Source organism: Budorcas taxicolor, chromosome X (genome assembly GCF_023091745.1).
Source record: "Budorcas taxicolor isolate Tak-1 chromosome X, Takin1.1, whole genome shotgun sequence".
NCBI lineage: Eukaryota > Metazoa > Chordata > Mammalia > Artiodactyla > Bovidae > Budorcas > Budorcas taxicolor.
In genome coordinates, this window is record NC_068935.1 from 6,244,437 (window position 1) to 6,269,830 (window position 25,394).

Below are 25,394 nucleotides of genomic sequence, written 5' to 3' on the forward strand. Positions count from 1 at the left end.
CCATCATAATTTTTTATGTGAAATGCTAGTTGCTGCACATTAGTGAAGAGTTTAACAGTAGGACTCAACATTTGTATATATTTCTAATGATAATATCTGACTTGGAAGGTTTATCTCATGATGGGAAGGCTTTTATGGCCCTATAAATGTTTAATTTAGTATAGTTGTTCAGGTGGCATTTTTGAGCTGACATTACTCAGGGAAGGACCTCTCACTTTGTCACTATCAGATATAGGCCTGACCAGCTAGCAAAAAGAATAACAATCAAAGAATGTATTGATTTCCTTTAGCAAGTTTTGACTGAGCGACTTCCCTTTCAATTTTCACTTTCCATTTTCATGCATTGGAGAAAGAAATGGCAACCCACTCCAGTGTTCTTGACTGGAGAATCCCAGGGACAGGGGAGCCTGGTGGGCTGCTGTCTATGGGGTCACACAGAGTTGGACACAACTGAAGTGACTTAGCAGCAGCAGCAGCAAGTTTAAGACATTGCCATCATTAGTTCTAAGGCTTCAAAACATTTCAGAAGGTTTGGCCTCCTTGAACAAGTTCCCTATAACTCCCTTCAGTTTGTCACCTTATTAACAAAGTTTTGCTCTTATTTTTGAACTGTAAGATCATCTATATAATCTAATATAAATGTTTTATGAAATAGTATTGTCAGTCACTGATGTTTTCTAGAAATGTGCACTGGGTGGTATAATTAAAGTTTGAAATGTGCTCAACAGAGCTCTGTTTTAATAAGCATTTCAGAAGTTGAATAGACTGAAGTTCAAAGGACAAATGCTTTTTAAAAAAAGTTATTCATTTCATTTCCATGCCTGAAATGATTAAAGATTTTATTCAAGCTAAAAAGAATTTCCTTTGTCTTAATTGTTAATACAATTAATTGCAGTGTAATATCTACTCGTTTGAACAATAATACTACACATTAATGAGGTTTATGCTAATTTTTATCCTCAGACATCAATTTTCTAGATAAAACCAACATAAAAATTTTGCATTTTCCCTTACTTTAAATTCACCCTAGTATTTGTTTATTTTGCTTATCATCCATATTAACAAACATATGAATACATTAAAATCAGGTTTTATTGCCTTCATTGGACCTTAGTTTATTTCATGATCAACATGGGGACACTGAGCAGTACAGTAATTTTTGAGCAAGTTCAATGATATTCCTTCTAGTTTATGACAGATACTTAGAATATATGCTATGATGAACTATGTGTTTCTTTGGAAATATATCTCTTAGGCAAAGTTTGAGATAGTCTCAGAAAAACAAGGTGGAGGAAGCCAGTAAAATAGTCCTAGAGTTTGGATAGAAAGGAAATGAGTGAGACGCATTGATGCTAAGTTTTCCCTGCACTGATTTTTGTACTGAAAAATAGAAAATCTCTCTTTAAAACATGCTAGAAAACCCTCTTGCAAATAAGCTTAAAATTTTAACACAAGTAAGTTAAATGTAATCAAGCTGAGACTTGATGAGATGGTACTCAATGGAAAATTGCAATTAAAGGTAATAATCTCTTCAAAAATATATATAATTGGAGAAATAGAATCAGATATTGCCAAAATACAGAGTGGGGGAAAATTATGACTTTAGAGGCAGAAACATGGTGAGGATAAATACCAAAATAATGGTGGGAATCTTATATGAACTGTTTAATCAAATGAAGGACATGGATGATATTTTCTAATAGTTGTCACACAACTGGCATCGGCAAAAAAAATCTTAAAACGAAGACTTTCAAATTCAGGAAATATTCCTAAAGTTTTAGTGTTCTGAAAGTAAAGCATATGATGAATTCTTGACTTGTCAAACAATTTTACCCCATAGCACTTGAAAAAGCAATGAAGGAAAAGAGTTCTTTGAAATTAGGATCGACAGGAACATGCATTGCATGTAAGGTATTTTGATTTCAGCAAAATGTACAGCAAACATATTCTGTGATTATTTTGTGAATTAAATACTAAAATATAGATATAATCATCGTGTAAACATGGGTTTACATTCATAACCTGCTGAATAACGGAACCCAAAGTCTTTTTTATTGAAATATAGTTGATTTGCAATGTTGCATTAAATTCTGTTGTACAGCAAAGTAATTCAGTTATACATACATACATATATATACATTCTTTTTAATATTCTTTTCCATTATGCTTTCTCACAAGATATTGAATATAGTTCTCTGTGCTATACAGTAGGACCTTATTGTTTGTTTATTTTATATATGATAGTTTGCGTCTGCTCACTCCAAAATCTATCCTTCTCCCACCCTCTCTGAACTCAAAGTCTTGATTGGTGTGTCTTTGTTAACCTGAAGAAAGGTCTTAAGTGCCTTGCCACAGACTCTGCATTTGTTTCTGTCCCTTTCAAAATATTGAGCTGTTAATGATGTTATAATAGTCTTACTTGTAGAGTTTGCTGATGACTCAGTTCTGAGATGGATAATAGGTAAGAGGGAGCAAAAACTCAAAATTCTAACTTATTTATAAGCTGGGAGAATGCCCCTGAAGCAATGAGAAGAAATTTAATGAGGGTAATTATGAAGTTCTCTATATTAATTTAAAAATCAAAACATTTGTAAAATTTCTACTCTACAATTCATAACAGGGAATGGCTTAGTATCATAGCATTATTATTAAAAAGAGTGTAGGCTTTGTATTATACTGCCAACTCTACAAGTTTCAACGATATGGTTGCTAGAAAAGCAAATGATAATCTCGGATTGCATTAAAAGAAGCACGGAGAATAGGAAAAGGGAGTCAGATCATTCCTAAAGCACTCTGGCAAGTTTTGTGTGTCTTTTATTTTTGTTGATGAACTACTCCTGTCCAGAGGGCAAGGCCTTAATGTCACGTGAGAAATGATGGAAGCAAATAAGGCTGTATACTCTAGAAGAGAAGAAACTTATAAAGGATACAATATCTGCCGTTATTTATTTTATGAACTATCTCATGGAAAAAGGATTCAACTTCCTCTGTAACTTTAGTACCTAGCATAGACTAGTATATAGTAGATACTAAAAAAAAAAATGTTAAAATAATTTCATTGAACAATTATTTGATGAACATATCATGTGTGTCAAGTATTATTTTAGTTGCTGAGAATACAACATTGAACAAAGTAAACATACTTTGTTTACTTGCGGAACTTGCATTTTAATGGGAGGAGCGATAATGAACTGAACAGCTAGATGATGCCAGCTAGAGAGGCAATGGAGGGTATAGTGGTTAAAAAACAGGCTCTAGAACTAGACTGACTGGCTCCAAATCCTTACCCACTTACTGGCTCTATGACATATAAGTTAGTTATTCTTTTTGTGCTTCAGTTTTCTCATATGTAAAATGGGCATGTTTTTATTTTTTAATTTATTTTATTGAAGAATAGTTGATTTACAATGTTGTGTTAATTTCAGCTGTACAAAAAAGTGATTCAGTTATACATATATTCTTTTTCACATTCTTTCCCATTATGGTTTTCTTTTTTTTTTTTACAGGTTATTGAATATGGTTCCTTGTGCTACACAGGAGGACCTTGCAGTTTATCCATTCTATTATACTAGTTTGCATCTGCTAACCCTAAGCTCCTACTCCATCCTCCCCTACCTCGCTCCTCCTTGGCAACAAGTCTGTTTCCTGTATCTGTGAGTTTGTTTCTAATTCTTGGCTCAGTTTATTTGCACCATATTTTAGATTACAAATCTAAGTGATATGGTATATGTCTTTCTCTGTCTGACTTACTTCACTTGATAATATGATAATCTCTAGGTCCATCCATGTTGCTGCAAATGGCACTATTTCATTATTTTTGTGGCTGAGTAATATTCCATTGCACATATATACCACGTCTTGTTTATCCATTTCTCTGCCAATGGACATTTAGGTTGCTTTCATGTCTTGGCTATTGAAGATAGTGCTGTTATGAACATATGGGTGCTTGTATATTTTTGAATTAGTTTTGTCCAGACATATGCCTAGAAGGTAAAATGGGCATATTAATAGTTCCTACATCAAAGAGTTTTGTAAGGCTGAATGAGTCATTCCATGTAAAGTTCTGTGGATAGTGCCTGTCATATAATAAATATCCAATGAGTCATAGCCATTATTGTTATAGTAGTAAGTGTCCCAAGGGAATATAAAGCAGGTAGGGTGACAGATGAACAAATGTAAAAATGAGCATCAGTCCAGAGAGTGATATGTAGAAAGTATAAGAAGGCAGATATTAATTGTGATGTGTTCTAGCTGGACACTTTTCCACATGCTCATTTGACCCCGCTGTCTTCTTCTCTTTTGTATTCCTGGATGATCGCTGTTTATCTTTTTAAACTTATCTTAGTACCTCACCCACCTAAAAGGCTGAACAGATCCTCTTTGCTACTACAGTTGGCTGTCCTTTCTCTGCACTATTTCTATTTTTAAAATTTATTGCAATGTACTATATTCACGTGTATGAGAAGGTCTAAGGTATGATGATTAAGATCTCAGGTGTTGAAGTCAGGTAGACTGACCTTGATTTACCAGTCTGTCATTTACTTGCTATTTTACCTTGAATAATCACAGATTCTCTCCAGTCTTTAGTTTCTTCATTTGTAAATTGGAGATAAATAATACATACTCTGTAAGGGATTTCTGGATTTCACTGGTGGTTCAGTGGTAAAGAATCCACCTGCTAATGCAGGGGAAGTGGGTTTGATCCCTGGGTCGGAAAGATCCCATGGAGAAGGCAATGGCAACCCACTCCAGTTTTCTTGCCTGGAAAATCCCATGGAGAGAGGAGTCTGGAAGGCTACAGTCCATGGAATCAGGGTTGCAAATGAGTCAGACCCAACTTAGCAACCGAACAGTAACAACAAGGGATTTTAAAAAATTAAACAAGAAAATGTATGCCAGAAGCAGTATAAGATTTCAATCCCAGTTCTATCACATAGTTATGTGAATTTGGGCAAACTATTTGGCATCTCAGAGCTTCATTTTCCCAATCTGCAAAGGAGAAAAACAGAACCTTTTTTGATGGCTCTAACTGTGAGAATTAGAAATAATGTATACAAAGTGCCTGGAACATAGTAGGCTTTCTATATATGGTTGCCAAACTGAATTTGGCTAGCAATTAAAGTTTTAAAAAGTGAAGTGTTTTACCTTTTGATGCCATAAGTTCCTTTCTATTGGGTGTGTTTATAGTAGATGGCAATATACCAGAGGCATTATAGAAGGGATTCCTGCAATAGCATAGAGGATGGATGACAAAGTCAAGGCTTCCCAAACTTTGATCCATGAACCCCTGCGCCATGCCCATCAAGTCTAATTTAATAGGTCTTGGAAGATAACCACCAATCTAGGTGACCACTATATTGCCTCCAACTCAAAGTTTAATAATTCTGTAAATCAGAGTTCAGTTCATAAGCCATACACTTGGTTAATTCCATCAAAGGGCTCCCATCTGCATCCTCTCTACCCAGGCTTCCATTGTTTGCACCCACACATATTATTAAATGGTTCCTTAAGTATAATAAATCTAAGAAAAAAATGATTTTAATTCATCTTCATTTATTTGTCCATTAAGTTTAAGTAGAGTCAAGCTATTAAGATACATCCAAGAATCATAATTTCTTACTATGTCAGAGAATTAGTTGGCCTTAGTTTAAGTTTCCCCTGATTAAATATGCTTTTTTTTTTATTTTTTACTTAATGTTATATTGAAATTATCAAAGTTTTTCTGTGGCATCTTATAAAGTCTAAAGTTGCAGAATTAGAAGTTGTCAAAGTAAACCATGACACAGCAAGTTTAGAAGGTAAGAACATAAATATCACATAATTTTGGGCAAGAACCCTTTTCCTGCCAGGTGTCAATTTCCCTACCAACAAAATTAAAAGAAGAAAACATGAATAACTTATTACTTGTACAGCATTTTATTTTTTAAATATAAATTTATTTATTTTAATTGGAGGTTAATTACTTTACAATACTGTATTGATTTTGCCATACATCAACATGAATCTGCCACAGGTAAACACTGTACAGCATTTTTAAATGAGTGTTATCACTTACTTTGTGGTTTTCAATAATTTTGACATTCTATATTTTTTTTTTCTGAATGATATTTGTCATCTGGATTCATTTATGGTTTTAAAGACATATATATGTTTCATTTTTACAGGAAGGAAAGAAGTTTAATGCATAGTAGCAATTTACTTGTGCTTGGGACTTGATGTGAGATGAGTGCAATTGTGTGGCATTATTTGGCATTGCCTTTCTTTGCGATTTAAATGAACACTGACCTTTTCCAGGACTGTGGCCACTGCTGGGTTTTCCAAATTCCCAGATGTTCAAGCTGGTTTTAGAAAAGCAGAGGAACCACAGATCAAATTGCCAACATCCGCTGGATCATGGAAAAAGCAAGAGAGTTCCATAAAAATATCTATTTCTGCTGTATTGACTATGCCAAAGCCTTTGACTGTGTGGATCACAATAAACTGTGGAAAATTCTGAAAGAGATGGGAATACCAGAACACCTGACCTGCCTCTTGAGAAATCTGTATACTGGTTAGGAAGCAACAGTTAGAACTGGACATGGAACAACAGACTGGTAGTTCCAAATTGGGAAAGAGTATGTCAAGGCTGTATATTGTCACCGTGCTTATTTAACTTATATGCAGAGTACATCATGAGCAACGCTGGACTGGAAGAAACACAAGCTGGAATCAAGATTGCCAGGAGAAATATCAATAACCTCAGATATGCAGATGACACCACCCTTATGGCAGAAAGTGAAGAAGAACTAAAAAGCCTCTTGATGAAAGTGAAAGAGGAGAGTGAAGAAGTTGGCTTAAAGCTCAACATTCAAAAAACTAAGATCATGGCATCTGGTCCCATCACTTCACAGCAAATAGATGGGGAAAGAGTGGAAATAGTGAGAGACTTTATTTTTGGGGGGCTTCAAAATCACTGCAGATGGTGACTGCAGCCATGCAATTAAAAGATGCATACTCCTTGGAATAAAACTTATGACCAACCTAGACAACATATTAAAAAGCAGAGACATTACTTTGCCAACAAAGATCTGTCTAGTCAAGGCTATGGTTTTTCCAGTAGTCATGTACGGATGTGAAAGTTGGACTATACAGAAAGCTGAGCACCAAAGAATTGATGCTTTTGAACTGTGGTGTTGGATAAGACTCTTGAGAGTCCCTTGGACTGCAAGAAGATCCAACCAGTCAATCCTAAAGGAAATCAGTCCTGAATATTCATTGGAAGCACTGATGTTGAAGCTGAAACTCTAATACTTTGGCCACCTGATGGGAAGAACTGACTCATTTGAAAAGACCCTGATGCTGGGAAAGATTGAAGGTGGGAGAAGGGGACAACAGAGGATGAGATGGTTGGATGACATCACCGACTCAATGGACATGAGTTTGAGTAAACTCCAGGAGTTGGTTATGGACAGGGAGGCCTGGCGTACTGCAGTCCATGGGGTTGCAAAGGGTCAGACATGACTGAGTGACTGAACTGAACTGGGACTTGATGTATAAAAGACATATGAAAGAAATACACTTTGGGAATCTGGAAAAAGGAGAGGGAAGTGGACCATGATAGAATTATTCTGGGAAAAGAAATTCTCTATCCATTAGCATGGAAATTCTCATTTAGAATATTGAGGTGGTTAGCTAAGGTTTTGAACTCTTCTCCTTGAGAAAGTGTTTTAGAAATACATCCTGATTCTTAGGTATTTTGAGTAACGTGGCTTCTTACAGCTTTTTATCTTTTCCTTTCAACATGGACATGTATGCACCAATTATGGTAATGCAGATCTTATCAGGTCTTAGAGAGTCTATTCTGAAGGATTTCAAACCATGGTTATGAAAAACATTTCTTTATATTCCCTTTAAGAATCTTAGTAAAAAGTACTTGAGAATTAAGAAATACTTGGGTTTTAAAAAGAGTTATAAACATACTGCTTTTTATTATAGCAAACATATCTTAGCACCTTTTTATAACTCTCCCAACTCTTATTTCTTTCCACTTTAAGTTTTAGTATTTTTTTGCCCTATAGGAAAGACAGTCTTGGTCAAACTCTGACAAGTCTCTCTGTCTTCTCATTTTTTCTGCATTATTTAGTTGCAGAGGGCAGATAAAATTCAACAAGGTTAAGAGGGATAATCGTTTGCTAAAAGTAACTAATTCTGCAGCATTTCCCATTAAGCTAAGAATTGAGTGAAACAGTAAATCAGAATTTTTCTACACTGTGGAAGAGGCACTTAATTTTAACTGAATGTCAAATCGTTAAAGGTAACAAAGATGGAGTATATGCAGAAGCACTTGCAAAAGAGTTATGATTCTATTCTAATTATACCAATTTATTTTTTTAATGAAAGTATTCTCCTGTAATTATTTTGATAAATTCTCTTCAAAATCTCCTCCTTTTCTGCTCTGCAGTTAGTATCCCACTGGTAGCTAGTGTAGGCAGTTGCCAGAATTATCCTTATATTCAGTCAATAAAAAGATTTTGCAAGTGACTACATAAAAGATGATGAGCGCATCCCTAGATCTCTTGAGGAGTTAGGCTAGTTGCTTGCCTTTAAAGTTATTTGACCAATACGACTTTGCAAAGGGAGTACCCACAGAATTCTCTGCATATCCGACAGCCTTCTAACTTGTTCTTTGCTGCTGGATTTCAATTGCCTACACTTATGCTCCTGCCCTTTGAGTTAGTTTGTTGAAGCCTAGTTTTTAGAGTGGCCTGCTGCTGCTGCTGCTGCTGCTAAGTCGCTTCAGTCGTGTCTGACTCTGTGCGACCCCATAGACGGCAGCCCACCAGGCTCCCCTGTCGCTGGGATTCTCCAGGCAAGAACCCTGGAGTGGGTTGCCATTTCCTTCTCTAATGCATGAAAGTGAAAAGTGAAAGTGAAGTCGCTCAGTCATGTCCGACCCTTGGCGACCCCATGGACTGCAGCCTACCAGGCTCCTCTGTCCATGAGAGTTTCCAGGCAAGAGTACTGGAGTGGGTTGCCATTTCCTTCTCTACTTAGCTGTAATAGTCATCATGTTACTTAAAGTTGTGTTTTCTAAGGATAAAAAGTTATTTGTTTATGGATTTAAGTGTTTCTGAAACTCATATGACTTGTGGCAATTTAAGGGACTAAAAGGTAACTGTTCTGTCCCCCCCCCCCCAAAAAAGTGTCACTTTGAATCAATACAACACTTTTGCTTAGTTTCTTGCTCAGAGCTCTCCAAAACCACTTAGATAGCAGAATCCAGATTCATATTTTGCTATCATATCCATAAAATAATAATGGGACATTTTTGCTAGAATTTTTGCTGAAATCAAAATACATTACATGTGAGCAATGCATGTTCTTGACAGTCCTAGTTCTCCAGAAGCCTTGTCCTTCATAGCTTCTTTGAGTGCCTATGAGGTTAGTTCTTAGGGCTTCCCAGATAGCTCAGGGGTAAAGAATCTGCCTGCCGATGCTGAAGATTCGGGTTCGATCTCTGGGTGGGGAAGATCCCCTGTGCTGTCGACGGAATGAAACACTAACACTGCAGAGTGGTTTAAATCTTTATATTTTTAACACTTGCTTCTTACAGCTACTTTATTTTATATCCCTTGCACAACAACCTACAGGGCAAGCTGCCAAGCACTATGATTCAGAGACTATACAGTGCGCAGGCGCAGGGCGAGATAACCTTTACCTTGACTCGTTTACTGCAGCTAAGACTGTGTTTTGGGGAACTTCCTTATCAACTTAGAATCCGTTTTGTCCCAGGGTCTGTTCCTTTTGAGGAATCAGAGAAACATCCTTGTGTGCAAGAAATGTTCTTTTCCCACGGGAACAAACAGGATTCTTAGCTGAACATCTCGTTTGCAAGAATGTTCAGCCCTGGTTGAGAGTCTCGTTTGCAAGCACTTCTCAACCTTCCTTAAACCTAGTTCCCTACACTGGGCAGAACATCTCGTTTGCAAGAATGTTCAGCCCTGGTTGAGAGTCTCGTTTGCAAGCACTTCTCAACCTTCTTTATACCTTGTTCCCTACACCCTGGAGGAGGGCATGGCAACTCACTCCAGTATTCTTGCCTAGAGAATCCCATGGACAGAGGAGCCTGTTGGGCTATAGTCCATGGGGTCACAGAGAGTCAGAAGCAACTGAGCACATGTGCGAGGTTAGTTGTTAAAGCAAGTCAAGAATTCACCATATACTTCGCTTTTAAAACATGGGGACTTGAGGCATATTTCTTAAATTATAGTCTTCCTGAAGGTTTTGTTTTTTGGGCCAATGTGTCAGCCATATGATAATAATTAGGAAGTGTTGTACACATATCCTCCATGTTGTACATATCCCATGTCATGGGACTCTTACAATTATATTTTGTTATTTCTCAACATGCTTTGCCTCTAGATTCATGATTATTTTTCCCACTCCGTTTCTTTCCAACATCTAATGCTCTTTCTCCTGTTAAGTCTATTTATGAACAGACATTACATTTCATTGCAATTTTTACTGTGCAGGGCTTCTCTGGTGGCTCAGATGGTAAAGGATCTGCCTACAGTGCAGGAGACCTGGCTTTGATCCCTGGGTTGGGAAGATCCCCTGGAGAAGGAAATGGTAACCCACTCCAGTATTCTTGCCTGGAGAATTCCATGGACAGATGAGCCTGGTGGGCTACAGTCCTTGGGGTTGCAAAGAGTTGGACATGATTGAGCAACTCACACTTTCACTTTTACCATCCTATCCAGCCTCGGGAACACTTACTCAATTCTATTTAACCTCTTTCTGTGAGAATATGAAGCTGCTTTCACTTATGGCCCACACTCTCACCACTGATATAAGACACTATGGCTCCCAAATATCTTCCATATTATTTGTTCATAAGAATGACAGATCCTTTTCCAAGCACTTTCTTTGCTATGTCCTGCTGCTGCTGCTGCTGCTAAGTCACTTCAGTGTCCGACTCTGTACGGCCCCATAGACGGCAGCCCACCAGGCTCCCCCGTCCCTAGGATTCTCCAGGCAAGAACACTGGAGTGGGTTGCCATTTCCTTCTCCAATGCATGAAAGTGAGAAGTGAAAGTGAAGTCGCTCAGTCGTGTCCAACTCCTAGCGACCCCATGGACTGCAGCCCACCAGGCTCCTCCACCTGTGGGATTTTCCAGGCAAGAGTACTGGAGTGGGGTGCCATTGCCTTCTCCTGCTTTGTCCTAGGCACTATCATACATTGGATTTTCTCACTCTTTGTATAGTTTCATTTTAAGGCCTTCTTAGTAAGATAGGAAAACCTCCTTATGAATGTGTCCCCCCAGGTTTTCCTGAGATGAATGCTATTGCTTACATACTCAAGAAAATACCATTCTTGTCATTGATGCTTCTCTTTTTTCCCCATATGCTTTCTATAAGCTCTCATCCTACCTAATTATCTGTGGCATAGGGACGTATTTCTTAAGCCCTTTCTCCCTCTCCTTCAGGAGATCACATTATATATATACAGTGGTAATTGGTGGACTCCACAGTCAGAAATACAGACTTAAAACATGCTCCACAGGTCAATGAAACACCAATACACTCAGCATTCTTATCTTCTGGGCTTTAAGTTGAACTATTCTTCTTTATGGTTTCCTTCGGGGGTACTCTCCCTTGTGTAAATTGCTCATAAAAACTGCTGTAACAATTGTGCAAATTATCATGCCTATTTGACAGCTAGGTCCCTGACAATGAATGCCACTTTTGGGGTAAATATTACATAATTTTTCAGCTTCATTCACATTTTCTACCTCAATCCTTTATGACGACCTGAAAGTTTCAATATTCCATCCTAGGTCATGGAATCATGGAGTTGGAAAGTATTTGTGTAGCTCATTCAGTTATCACTTTTGCTCCCAAAAAAGGGGGATGGCAACAATTACCAACTACGGCATTTTATTGTATCTACCTACTGATGCTAAAGCTGAAACTCCAGTACTTTGGCCACCTCATGGGAAGAGTTGACTCATTGGAAAAGACTTTGATGCTGGGAAGGATTGGGGGCAGGAGGAGAAGGGACGACAGAGGATGAGATGGCTGGATGGCATCACTGACTCAACGGACGTGAGTGTGAGTGAACTCCGGGAGTTGGTGATGGACAGGGAGGCCTGGCGTGCTGCGATTCATGGGGTTGCAAAGGGTCGGACACGACTGAGCGACTGAACTGAACTGAACTGATTTCATTGAAAGGGAGTTTTGCCTAGGAGTATCTAAGGTGATGCCAGAGTGGGAGATGTTTGTATTAGAGCTTATTTGCATCATGCATTTATTCTTTCCATATTCAGCAAGTATTTATTGAGTGCCCAGTACAATAGAAGCATTGTGAAGGGTGCAGGAATACCGTGATGAACAAGCAGACATGATCCCTGCTGTCACAGAGATCCAGACTGTTGGCCACATAGTCATCGAACACTCAGCTTAGATTAAGGTATGTGTTAGCAGACTCGCACTAGGAAGCAGTTGAGGATGGAAAGGGAAAATTCCTCTACCCTTTTCATCTTCAATACTCCGAGTACTGGACTGGCTAGATTTCTGGACTTTGGGAAACTGCATGGCAACAATAGTATCTAGGTACTTGAAGGTCATTAAAGCTTTACATAATAACAATCTTTTATTGAAGAATAAGAGGAATGACTCTTTTCTTAAGGAATGCCACCTATGCATTTTAGTAAAAGCAGTAGATTCAGTGTAACTGAATATTTGTAAATGCCTCATCTCTTCTCAAGGTCTGAAGGTCCTTACAATCAGTGCCAGTCTGTTTTGGCTCCCAGTTTGCAATACAGTTCCTTGTGCCATGTAGACACACAATGCATCACTGGTGGATTAAAATAAAAGAATACTGAATGACAGGAGAAGGGAAAAAAAGTTCTCAAGGCGATTTTGAACACAAGAAAGGAGATCTGAGAATCATTATGAACATTTTAAGCTAATACAAAGAAGCTTTCTCTTGGGCTGGTGACCATATAAACAGCATACTATTTTTATTGGAAGAGGTGTGTGTGTGTGTTTGTGTTCATGCACGTGGTTAGTAGAATCTCTTTATTTTTCTATAAAGCTGTCAGCTTTAAATTTTGCCAATCTTGGTAATGGTTCTCACACAGCTGTATCTGCTTTTTATTTGCAAGCTGTAAAGGAAAAACAACAGCAATAGGAAATTTTGTTTTGAAACCTAAATGGAAGAGGTGCTTATTACTAAGGTGTCTTTTTTTAATGAATAAGAAGGTAAGCATGCTCATTCTACCAAAAGATAAACAATTTTAGTCACACTGTGGCCACATTATGCACGCACATCGACATTTATATTGGGAACAACAGCAACAGCTCTTGTAATTTTTTTTTATTTTACTTTTTCCACACTCATGTTGTGATGTCCAAATCAGAGTTTGAAGAATGGAGAGGGAAACTGGTTACTAGACAGGGGCTATTGGCTCCAAAGTTTGACGCTAATCATTAGGTATTTGAGATATTTCAGGCTCGCTACTGACTTCTCACAATGCTTGGAATTTAACAACACACGCCCATGCACAGATACACACACACACATGGACACATACAGAAAATGGTCTAGGGGAGAATTTTCATGGAGGCAGGTTGTCTTTTTTTTTTTTTTTTTTGAGGTTTTCTCCACAGTGTTATTGACACATAATTGACATATATCACTGTATAGGTTTAAGGTAGGCACCATGATGGTTTGAGTTACATATATTGTAAAGTGATTACCACCATAAGTTTAGTTAACATCCCTCATCTCATATAGTTGCAACAAAAAGAAAAGAAAAAAAAAGTCTCCTTGTGATGAAAACTCTTAGGATCTACTCTTTCAACAGCTTTCCTATATATTATACAGCAGTGGTAACTGTAGTTATGTTGTATGTTTCATCCTTAGTACTTATTTACTTATAACTGGAAGTTTGTACCATTTGATTCAGTTCAGTTCAGTCACTCAGTCATGTCTGACTCCTTGTGACCCCATGGGCTGCATTTTCCTTGACTACCTTTTTCCAATTTCCCTGTCTCCCCGCTCACCTTTAGTAGCTAAATATCTCATTTTTTTCCATGAATTTGTTGTTTGTGTGTGTGTTTTAATTCCATATACAAGGGAGATTATACAATATTGTCTTTCTATGTCTGACTTATTTTATTAGCATAATGTCCTCAAGGGTCATTTATGTTGTCACAGATGGTAGCATTTTGTCATTTTTATGGCTAAATAATATTGCATTATATATCTATATATATCACAATATCTATTTATCCATCAGTGAACATTTAAATTTTCAGCTATTGTAAATAATACAGCTGTGAGCATGAGGGCATAAATACATTTTGGGGTTAGTATTTCTGTTTCCTTCGGATGTATTTCCAGAAGTGGGATTTCTGAATCACAGGGTAGTTCTATTATCAGTTTGCAATGTCAGCAACTGCACAAGAGTTCTTTTTTCTCCACATCCACACCAGCATTTGTTATCTCATATTTTTTCCATGATGGCCATGGAAGCAGTTTTAGCATCAGTAGATGTCTCGTCCATCCAGTCATGATGTCTCATTTGCTGCACCAACGAAAAGAACCAAGTTGAGGTTGATGATCCTTCCGGATATGGGTCCTACTTTATCTTCCTCTGATATAAAGAAGGATTGCTTATATAGAGAACAAACTAGAAGGCTGGAGGAGAGGGGAGGACTTTGCAGGGTACCAGTCTGAAATTCTGGTAAAATCCCCTCTACTCTGACGCATGAAAAACCAGTTCTCCAAAATATGTTATAAATAATTGCTAACTTGCCAGTGCATTTGCTGAACTAGAGGTTTCCAGCTCTGCAACTTTATTTTCAAAGTACTCAAGAGGCACCCCCAGCACCATGGCTCCTGTATATGGCACAGTGGGCTAGTGCCTTGTATAGGCAGCATATGGATCCTCCTGCTTTTTTCTCAGTGGAAGGAGTTTTCAGGCAAAGTCAGAAGGAAAAAAATTTCTTATGCCAAATGGTCTTCCCTTTATTCTCCTTGGTAGCAACAAGAAATTAGATGTAGATTTGTAGGGGGAAAGGCCATCCAACTCTGCACCTGCAACAGAAATGCAATTTCTCTGCTTTCCAATAGGTTTTACTCCTCTTGAGCTGATACTATTTGTGACTGTGTTGGATTTGGAACTCTTACACAAAAGCAACAACAGTAAGCCCAAATGCTCTCCTTCAATTCACTGTAAAAGCAGGCATAGGAATAAGCTTTACCGGTGAGAAATGCAGTTACGAGTCTATGCTGTGTTCCCACACAGCTTTGAAGCCTTTCACCATAAATCACACTCACAAGTTTCATGTCTGTCTGCAGCATGCATATGGAGTTGCTCCACTACCACTGGACTTGGAATAAAAATCTGTCCTTGTGGAGATGATCGTAGTACACGAAGGGTTTTCTGCCACCAACAGGAAAGTAAGCATGCTAAAAGCACATGAGCTGTCAAACTGGTGAACTCGCCATGACCTGGAACATCAGAAATACACTGACTACAGTGGGAAAAAGAGCATTTTGAACTGTGCTTCTTTTCTTGTAGAGTGGGACTACAAGAAACACTTTTCAAATGAGACCAGAAAATCTCTAATGTCTCTTTCAGCCTCAAATTATCTAAGCCAAGAAGAGTGACAAGCTCAAAGGCTGTCTGGTGCCAGGGACATGATACAGCCAGTTGGAGGGCAAAGAAAGAGGTACTACTTGAGGAATATTGGAGAGTGTTCCCCACCCAAAAGGATTCATATGAAAACATAATAACACATATGTTGTGAGCTAGTATGGGCTGCATTAGTTGTCCTAACTGGTGGTGGTTTAGTCATTAAGTCATGTCTGACTCTCGCGACCCCATGGACTGTCCATGGCTCCTCCGTCCATGATATTCTCCAGGCAAGAATACTGGAGTGGGTTGCCATTTCCTACTCCAGGGGATCTTCCCAACCCAGGGATCGAACCCAGATCTCCTGCATTGGAGGCAGATTCCTTACCAAAAGAGCTATGAGGGAAACCCAGGTATCCTAATTGGTTCCATAATATTCTGAAATGAAATTCCATTTTATAAAAAAAATCCCAGAATGAAACAAAATGAAACTCTCTGCTACTCCCTCCAAAAACATAAAAATCTCCAAGCAAAATTCCACCCTTGGATTACTACTAATTTTTAATTCCTCTTCAAAATCTCACTCTTTTTTTGGATAAAATTCAGATGAGACTTCAAAATGAAAAACTCATTGTTTTATCAATGAGAACTATTTGATTTTCTCATTTTTTTTCCTTAGAAATCTATATGTATATACATATATATAATATGTGTACTGCATGTTACATTATAAAATATCTATTATCTGTTATATTATATATGTATGCTAGGATTATATTTTATATTGAAAAGTGAAAAAATGAAAATGTTAGTCACTCAGTTGTATCCAACTCTTTGCAACCCCATGGACTATATAGCCTGCCAGGTTCCTCTGTCCATGAGATTCTCCAGGCAAGAATACTGGAGTAGGTTGCCATTTCCTTCTCCAGAGAATCTTCCCAACCCAGGAGTTGAACCCACATCTCCTGCTTGGCAGGCAGATTCTTTACCATCTGAGCCACTAGGGAAGTTTATAGTTATATCAAAATTTACAAAACTCTTTCAAAGGAACATTTGGGAATTTCTCATACTTATTTCTATGTAGTTACAGATTTTTCAGTTTTGTCAAGGTACTTGTTTTCAGTGACTGGTTGTATTTTCCTTTATATATCCTCATCCTGGATCAGATGGTTATGATGATGGTTCACTGAGAAACCCAGAACGATTAGAGAGTGAGAGCTGAGGGAGGCAGCAGAATGACAGGTGGATTACATGATGGAAATCAGAGAGCTAGGCATCAATGGAAGGCAGTGGAGAGGGTAGTCTGCGGCAGTCACTGAGAAATTCCACTCTCTAGGAGGGAGAAGGATACAGATGAAGGAATTCAGTTGACTTCACCTGCCCTTTGGCCTTCTCTTTCCCTTTCTCCATGAGCTACTTCTTACCTGCAGCAAGAAGAGGAAGTCGCTGCAGGGAGTTCTCCAGAGTCTCACTACGGATTTTCCATTTCTTGTAATGCTTTTAAATTAAGGCAATAATTTATTCTGCATGGTGCCTGAACTCCTCTCTTTACTCAAAGAGATGGTCTGTTAAGAACAGTTTGGGCACAGTGGGAGGAAGTGGGACCGCGGCTCCCTAGGTTCACCATTAATGAATAAATTGAATGCTTCCATTTGGGGTGAGTAAGATGGGAAGTATGTGGCATCTTTTGTTAGAAATACATTTAAATGAAAGATATTTAAATGACTGGATTTCTCTTCTTTGTGTGCACACTGAGTGGCAAGTGTTCCATAGAGTTTCAGGTCCCTCCAGAGTAACGTGCAATTGTGTGTGACTCACAGACTTCTCTACCATCTCTTTCTGATGTATGCAGCCAAAGGTGACTCTAAGCGGGGACTGGGGGAAGATGGTGAACAGCAAGGAGGACGATTTCCACTGTCCAGACACACGAGAAAGAGTGAAGGCAAAGGTCATTGACAGAGCACTCACACTGAACTAGAAGTCACTTGTTAGGCCATCAGGGAACCTCTGCCACCAAGTTTCTATAAAGGACTGGAGAGAAGCATTGTGAATTTACACAGTATTTTTATGCATGCTTTATCTTGCTGTCAGACAGCATTTTTTTCAACATAAAAATTCAATCTTAAGAAGCTTCAAAGCTCCAACCTCCCAGCTAAAGTCCAGGCTTTATTATTTTCTTAAGAAGCAGTTTTATATATCATCAGTGTTAATGAAAACATTATGTTCAATTCTTCAGTCGAATTGCAGATTTGAAATATGAAGTTCTCAGAACCATATGCTCATGTTCAAAATGGATGTCTTGGTAGCTGTGACTATTCAGGGCACGGAGACGTATAGGAGTAAACGTGCATTTGAATGTGCAGGTTATACTTGATCATTAAGTGTGATTATTTAGAGAAGGCAGAGCGCTGTCAACGTGATTTTATATAAAACAAACAAGTCAATGCAAGAAGGTACGGTTTGCAGCAGGAATGCTAGCCATAATCAGGATCCTTTATCCTTCATAGAAAGAGCCAGCCGAGGCCGCCCCTGTAAGCAAAGCAGTTTGGAGCAGCTGGACAAAATGCTAGAGGAGAGAAGCAGCTGAGCCCTTCCTCTCTAGAGAGGAAGACAGATCCCTTGGAGGTAGACTCAGCTGGTTATGAAACCTCCTATGACGAGCAGGCTCAGTTCTCCCTGTTAGTCACAGAGTATTTTTCTGAAATTATATTTTTAATAGCCTAGAATAATATGAACTTTCTAAAGTGCTGGAAAATAAAAGAATCTGCTCTGAGAAAAGAGCAGTAAATGACTTTTATGTCTATAGTAAACATCTAGCTCAGATTTTGTTTTTGTTTTGCTTTGTTTTTGAGTAATGGCGATTGTGCAGCAGACAGTAGGGCAGTGTTGTGGTTACAAAGAATCTAGGCACTGCCACTTCGTGCTAAGTCACTCCGGTCGCGTCCAACTCTTTGCCACCTTACGGACTGCAGCCTGCCAGGCTCCTCCATCCATCCTTCTCCAGGCAAGAATATTGCAGTGGATTGTTATAGCTCTCCTCCAGGGGATCTTCTCCCCCCAGGGGTCGAACCCTTGTCTCAAGCATCTCCTGCATTGGCAGGTGGGTTCTTTACCTCTAGCACCACCTGATTAGGCATGTGAATTTGAGGAGGGCATGCCACTTCTTAGCCATGAGAATTTGTCTGGTGTCTTAATCTCATTGAGCCCCAGTTTCTTTGTCTGTAAAACAGTGATAATAAAGGCATTTTCACTGATTTTTAGTGAAACAGTCTTTTACAAAGGGCCAGGATTTCCCCCATGTTTAGAGAAAATTCCCTCCATATAATTGTGGCCAGTGATGCTATCCTCTTATTTATTGTAGCGCTTGTAAGGTGTTCTCAAACTGTTCAGTCTTCTAGGGAAACCACTTTCGGAGGGTCCAGGTTTAACCGTCATATGTTTAGACACTGTGAACCACTCGTTTCACTCTCCACTTTCCCTTTGAGTTTGGCACCTGGCAATCTGTAATTATCAAAATGTTTTTGTTGACCCAGTTCTCTAATTTGTTAACCAAGACTTCACTGGTTATATGTTATTCTATGATCTAATTCCAGGAGATCCTGTTCTCTTTATTGCCAAAGACACTTCTGGCCTGATTAAGGATTCTTTGACCTTATTTTAAACCCATAATGCTGGCTATAATTACATACAAATTATTTTCATACTTGACAGGGAATTCTAGCTGCCTAATAGAAATTTTCTTTTGCTTAGTTAATAATAGAAATCAATTTTATTGGATTTGCCATTCTCAGCATTGAATTGCATACCTTGAAATGTCTTATGTCAGAAAAAAAATTTTTTTAGTCTTGTATAAGCTCCTGTTTTTTAGGTTTCTGATGCTGTTTCTAGATGACACAGCCCACTTTACTGACCATGTGTTCTGTGAGTACAATCAACCTGCTGCTGCTGCTGCTAAGTTGCTTCAGGCTTGTCCAACTCTGTGCGACCCCATAGATGGCAGCCCACCAGGCTCCCCCATTCCTGGAATTCTCCAGGCAAGAGTACTGGAATGGGTTGCCATTTCCTTCTCCACAATCAACCTAGTAGGGGTTATATTGGTCCCATGTAAAAAAGGTATTCTAAGTATCATTGAATCCTTGTGGATGATGGAGTTTATTTTTTCAGTGTAAATACCACACCTTTCCCCAGAAGCATTGAAATTCAAATGAAAAAAAAAATGCTCTGAATTTAGGCTTCAGGTTTTTTATTGAGACAATTTATCTAGACAAGTGTTAATTGATCAGGGTCAGAAATGGAAAGACTTTGTGTTATTATTCTACATTCTGATGACCTCCCCCAATGACACCAAAACAAAACTTTAAAAAGCACAAACTCAGGGATTGAAATGAATGCATAATCTTGAACTGAAGATTTGTTCAAACAGAATGAGATATAAATCTCAAAATTGAGATTTACAAAAGATCTCTTACCCTGCTAAGTGATTGTCTATCTTCTCCCACCCCTTCCCCACCAGTGTTTTTCAAACTTTTAAACTTACCTTTCCTTTTATTTATTTATTTATTTTTATATGATATTACTTATTTGTGGAATCTAAAAAACATTAAAAATGAATCTAAGTACAAAGCCAAAATATACTCACAGATTTAGAAAACAAACTTATGGTTATCAAAGGGGAAAGGTTCAGGGGAGGGATAAATTAATAAGAGTATGAGATTACAGATTTGTTTATTTATTTTTGCTTGAACTTTTAATAGATTGTATTTTTATTTTATTTTTTAAAATATAAATTTATTTACTTTAATTGGAGGTTAATTACTTTACAATATTGTATTGGTTTTGCCATACAACAACATGAATCTGACACAGGTATACACGTGTTCCCCATCCTGAACCCCCCTCCAACCTCCCTCCCCATACCATCCCTCTGGGTCGTCACAGTGCACCAGCCCCAAGCATCCAGTATCATGCATCGAATCTGGACTGGCGATTCATTTCATATATGATATTAGACATGTTTCAATGCCATTCTCCCAAATCAGCCCACCCTCGCCCTCTCCCACAGAGTCCAAAAGACTGTTCTATACATCTGTGTCTCTTTTGCTGTCTCACATACAGGGTTATCGTTACCATCTTTCTAAATTCCATATATATGCATTAGTATACTGTATTGGTGTTTTTCTTTCTGGCCTACTTCACTCTGTATAATAAGCTCCAGTTAAAAAGAATACAGTTGAATCAGTTTGAATGAGATAGATGAGACTGGAGCTTATTACCTTTCCTTTTAAAAAACTTTTTGTTTTTAAATAAATATAGATTCACTGGAAGTTGCAAAGATAGTATAGAAAAGTCCCATGTACTCTTCACCCAGTTTCCCACAATGGTTACATCCTAAGTAACTGGAGTTCAAAATAAGAGAATTGACTTTGTTAAATATATGTGTGTACTAGTTGAGTTTTTCAGAAAAACAGAACCAAAATAAATCATACTTATTATGAGGCATGGGCTTATGGGCTTATAGAGTGGGTTAAGTCCCATGATATGCTGTTGGCAAGCTGAAGACCTGGGAAAACCAGTAATGTAAGTCCATGAATTAAAAAGCCTACGAACCAGGGGAACTGATGATGTAAATCCCAGTCTGAGAGCCAGAGAATATCAATCAGTGAGGTAGGAAAAATGGGGAAAATCTACCTTCCTCTGCCTTTTGTTCTCTTCAGGCCCTGTTCAGTAGATTGGAAGAGGCCCATCTACACTGGAGAGGACAATCCATATACAATTGAAATGCTGATCTTATCCAAAGCACCCTCACAGCCACACCCTAAAATAATGTTTAATCTGGGCACTCTGTGGCCAGCCAAACTGACACATGAACCATCACAATTTGTAGAGTTCTGTGTCAGTTTATGACAAGTAAATTTGTGTAACCAGCAGCACACTCAAGATACAAGACTGTCCCTTTATCACAAAGATCTCTTTCATTCTGCTCCTTTATAGTGATACTTATCCCTCCTCCATATTATTTCTTTTTTTTTTTTTTTGGATCCTTGACCAGTTTTATTTCATTATCTAGCATTCAGAGATGTGCTCTACAAAAAACTAGACACAAAAAGGCCTTTTACTTCTTTACAAACTACTCTGTCGATTATCAATAATCAATTTACACACCTTGCTTTTCAGGCCAAATATGAAAAGAATCCCACCTTTAACATAAGGGTGAAACAACTGTTAGGAATACAGAGGAACAACACAATGAACATAACCAACACTGCTAAAGGAGGGACAAAGGGAAAACCCAAAAGGAACCTTTTCCATAGCAGCTAGCTATGTTTTACAGATAGATAACAGTAGTTGTGAATAGGCTGCTGACTTCATTTATCAATGAGGACAGTTACACCTGGGATTCCAGGTGTAAAAAGCTTTGACAGACCTCTTAGTTGAACACTGTTCTCCTGAGCTACCACTGTGCTGTTCAAGTTCACAGCCTCCCCACTTCAAAATACCTCAGGATTTTGTAACCAAAACTGTTCAAAATGCAATACAATGTGATCGAAATTTGGAAAGCTAGATTGGAGAGTGAGTGACAGCTGCTGCCAACAGCTGATCTTAGATTACATTTAACCTCTTTTTCATCCAAGAAAGTTCTAAAACACTCTTTGTAATTAAATTGTGTTCGTAAATCTATTAAATCTTGCAAGTGAATTCTAGATTCCATTGTATTAATTGTGTAAGTTATTAAATTTACCTATTTGATTTAAACAGATGAACCAAATGAAAAACCATGGACACTAACTAGTATCTGCCACTTACGTGCTGTGTGGTCTTATGCAAGTTTGAAATATTACAAAATGAAGCGGGTAAAAATACCTCCATTTCACAACTCCCTTATATGTATTCTGCTATATTTTCAAAATCTTTCTAAAAGCTTAAACACTTCTGTATTTTTAGGTGAATAACTTTAGATAAAAAGTTTTAAATGCAGCAGAAATAAGACAAACATATAATATGCAAGTGATGAAATCAATGTATAGGTAAACTGCACATCCTAATGAGGAACTAAGGAATCCAAAACATTTTGTGATACTACAAAAGTTACTTATTCACTATACACAGAACATGTCCCCTATAAAATGTACATGTAAATCACTAAAAAGTATAATTTGGTGAACATTTTCTCAATTACAGAACATACTAAATCAGTTGGGAATTAACAGCTCTCTGTCTGCCTCAAAATAATCTTAATTATAGCACCCAGAGTCTCCTTTACAACTGATGCAAAGTTAAATACTTATTTTGGGGATTGTTGCCTAATATGTGTTTGAGGAGGCAGAGTTAACAATTAAATATAACTCTAGTATATTACAGTCACTGCACAATAAATCAGTTTATTACAGATTAAAACAAATCATTTTTTTCATTATTTGTATTAATGGGATGCAAACAAATACTGGATACTTTTAAATGGCAAATAACCACAAAATTGCTTCTTTGATAGTATACTGGATTTTATAATTACATAGGATATAAATGGTGTAAAATATTGTTATAATACACCTCAAACAAGACAATGAGGCCACACTGTTATGATTCACTAGATTGTGCTCAGTAGACATTTATTGAATAAGTGAGTTTTATCTGTTTTTCTCCCCAGTTACCCAGTACAATTTTTGGGGCATAATAAGGGCTCAGTAAACGTTTGCTGCATATACTGACTAGGAAAGAGGTGAGAAGAGATGGACCCTCTTAGCTGGATGTCAAGTATCATAATTGGAATTTACAAGGGAGCGTGTTTAAGGAAGATGTAAACCACATATGGCATACAAGTAAGGAAACTCAGATGCCAACAAAGCAAAGCATTAGCAGAAAACACTGGCACTGGAATAATAAACAAAGGCAAGATTTCCCAATAGCAAAAATAGAACTGACTTTAAGAGATAACCAAGTTTATATTGGGCCATACCTTTTCTCATCCAATTTCCCTTTGAGACAGACCAATAGAGGCACTGTAAGGGACTATGGCTGTCTTCCTTGATATTCAGACATCCTACTTTCCAATAATTTAACATGGACCTGTTACCCATGAATCAGTATAAACCTATTCAGATTTAGGGATTAGTTTCCACAAGTACAAAGTTGAATTTCCTTTTATTTGTCCTAAAATGCTTACTTTCAAACTTGAAGGGACTTCAAATATTCCATGTAGTTTCCATAACATTCTTTTATCTTTTCACACCAGAGTCAAAATATTTGTACAGTATTCATACTGCAGCACCTTCCACCCACCCTTTGGTGGCTTGAACTGCCCTTCTTTGGTTCTTTTTCCACTTTCTCAGATCTTTCTTGAAGTGTAGTAAGCAGAACTGTACTGGGTATTCCAGCTGCAGTTTGGTCTATCATTGTCGGAATGGCTTCTGCTACGCCGTGGTCTTCCAGTCGGTCTACTGTTTCTAGGACTATAAGATCTTCTATAGTTGTAATCGAAGGACCGACTTCTTGATCTTCTTCTGTCATAACTTCGGCTTCTAGAACATCTGTATCTGTCATAATCATCATAGCGTGAAGAACTATACACATTCCTCCCTTCCTTGGCTTTCATCTGATTTGGAGTCTTTCGATCCCTCTGTGCAAACTGTATTTCAATTTGGCGTCCACAAATCCACTTTCTGTCCAAATTATGTAAAGCATCTTTGGCATCACGAACATCCTCAAATTGAACATATGCAAATCCTCTTGGACGGCGAGTGTAGAAATCAAGTGGAACATACACATCAACTATAGGACCATAACGACCAAATTCCCGACGTAAGTCTTCAGACCGGGTATCGTCCGCCACGTTCTTCACGAAGAGAGACGTGTTGGGGGGGAGCAGGTACCGGGACATGACGCCGGCATTGAGTCTCCGCAGGGACACTAATGGGCTCAGCAACTCCATACTATTTCTAACTCCTCAAAAGCAGTAATCTGTTTTTCATCTCTGCGATTTTTTTCATTTTGAGAATATTGCATATATGACCTTTCAAGATTGGCTTTGTTTTTTATATAGCATAATACCCTTTAGATTCATCCAGGGTATTGTATATATCAAAGATTTGTTCTTTTTCATGACTGAATAGTATTCCATGGTATGGATGTGCCACAGTTCATTTAACCATTCATATCTTGAAGCATATTTGTATTGCTGCTAGTTTTGGGTTAGCTATTACAAGTAAAGATACTATAAACAATGGTATACAGGTTTTTATCCAGACATAACTTCTCATTTCTCTGGTACAAATGTCCAGAAGTACAATTGCTGGAATGGTAGTTGCATGTCTACTTTTTAAAGCAATTTCTGAATTCTTTCCCAGAATGGATATATCACTTTACATTGCCATCAGTGGTCTCTTAAACAACTGTTTTTTTTTTTTTTCTTGAGTCTTAAGTTTTCATTTTCTCTGCCTTTCTCAGTTTTCTTAAGTCTGTTTTATATATAATTGTTAAGATTTGCTAGCTATATTTAGGAAGAATAGGGGAAAATATGTATACTCTGTCTTCCCAGAAGCAGAAGTCTTTATTTTTTTCTGTTGAACACAAAAATCTCATATTCACTTTCAATGTTATGACATTTCAAAATAGAATAATTCATAGTTTAAAAAGTAAACAAAAATAACAACATTGAAGCAAATTTTTTATGTTGTTTTCAAACTAATAAACCAAACTTGTCCCTTCACTACTCTTTCATCTGCTATTTATATATGTTCTCCCACTTCACTGAGACTCTTTACCCCCATACATTTT

At 37.8% G+C, this 25,394-nt stretch overlaps 1 protein-coding gene across 1 annotated transcript; it reads right to left on the reverse strand.

Annotated features, from left to right (window-relative positions):
• Positions 1–23,877: 23,877 nt before the first annotated feature.
• LOC128070230 (serine/arginine-rich splicing factor 10-like) lies at positions 23,878–24,498 on the reverse strand. Its single transcript, XM_052663541.1, has one exon. The coding sequence runs from the start codon at positions 24,496–24,498 to the stop codon at positions 23,947–23,949; it is 552 nt and encodes a 183-aa protein (XP_052519501.1). The 3' UTR covers positions 23,878–23,946.
• Positions 24,499–25,394: the final 896 nt, after the last annotated feature.

Coding starts and splice junctions, on each gene's coding strand:
- LOC128070230 (XM_052663541.1), bottom strand. CDS start 24,498: ATGTCCCGGTACCTGCTCCCCCCCAACACGTCTCTCTTCGTGAAGAAC.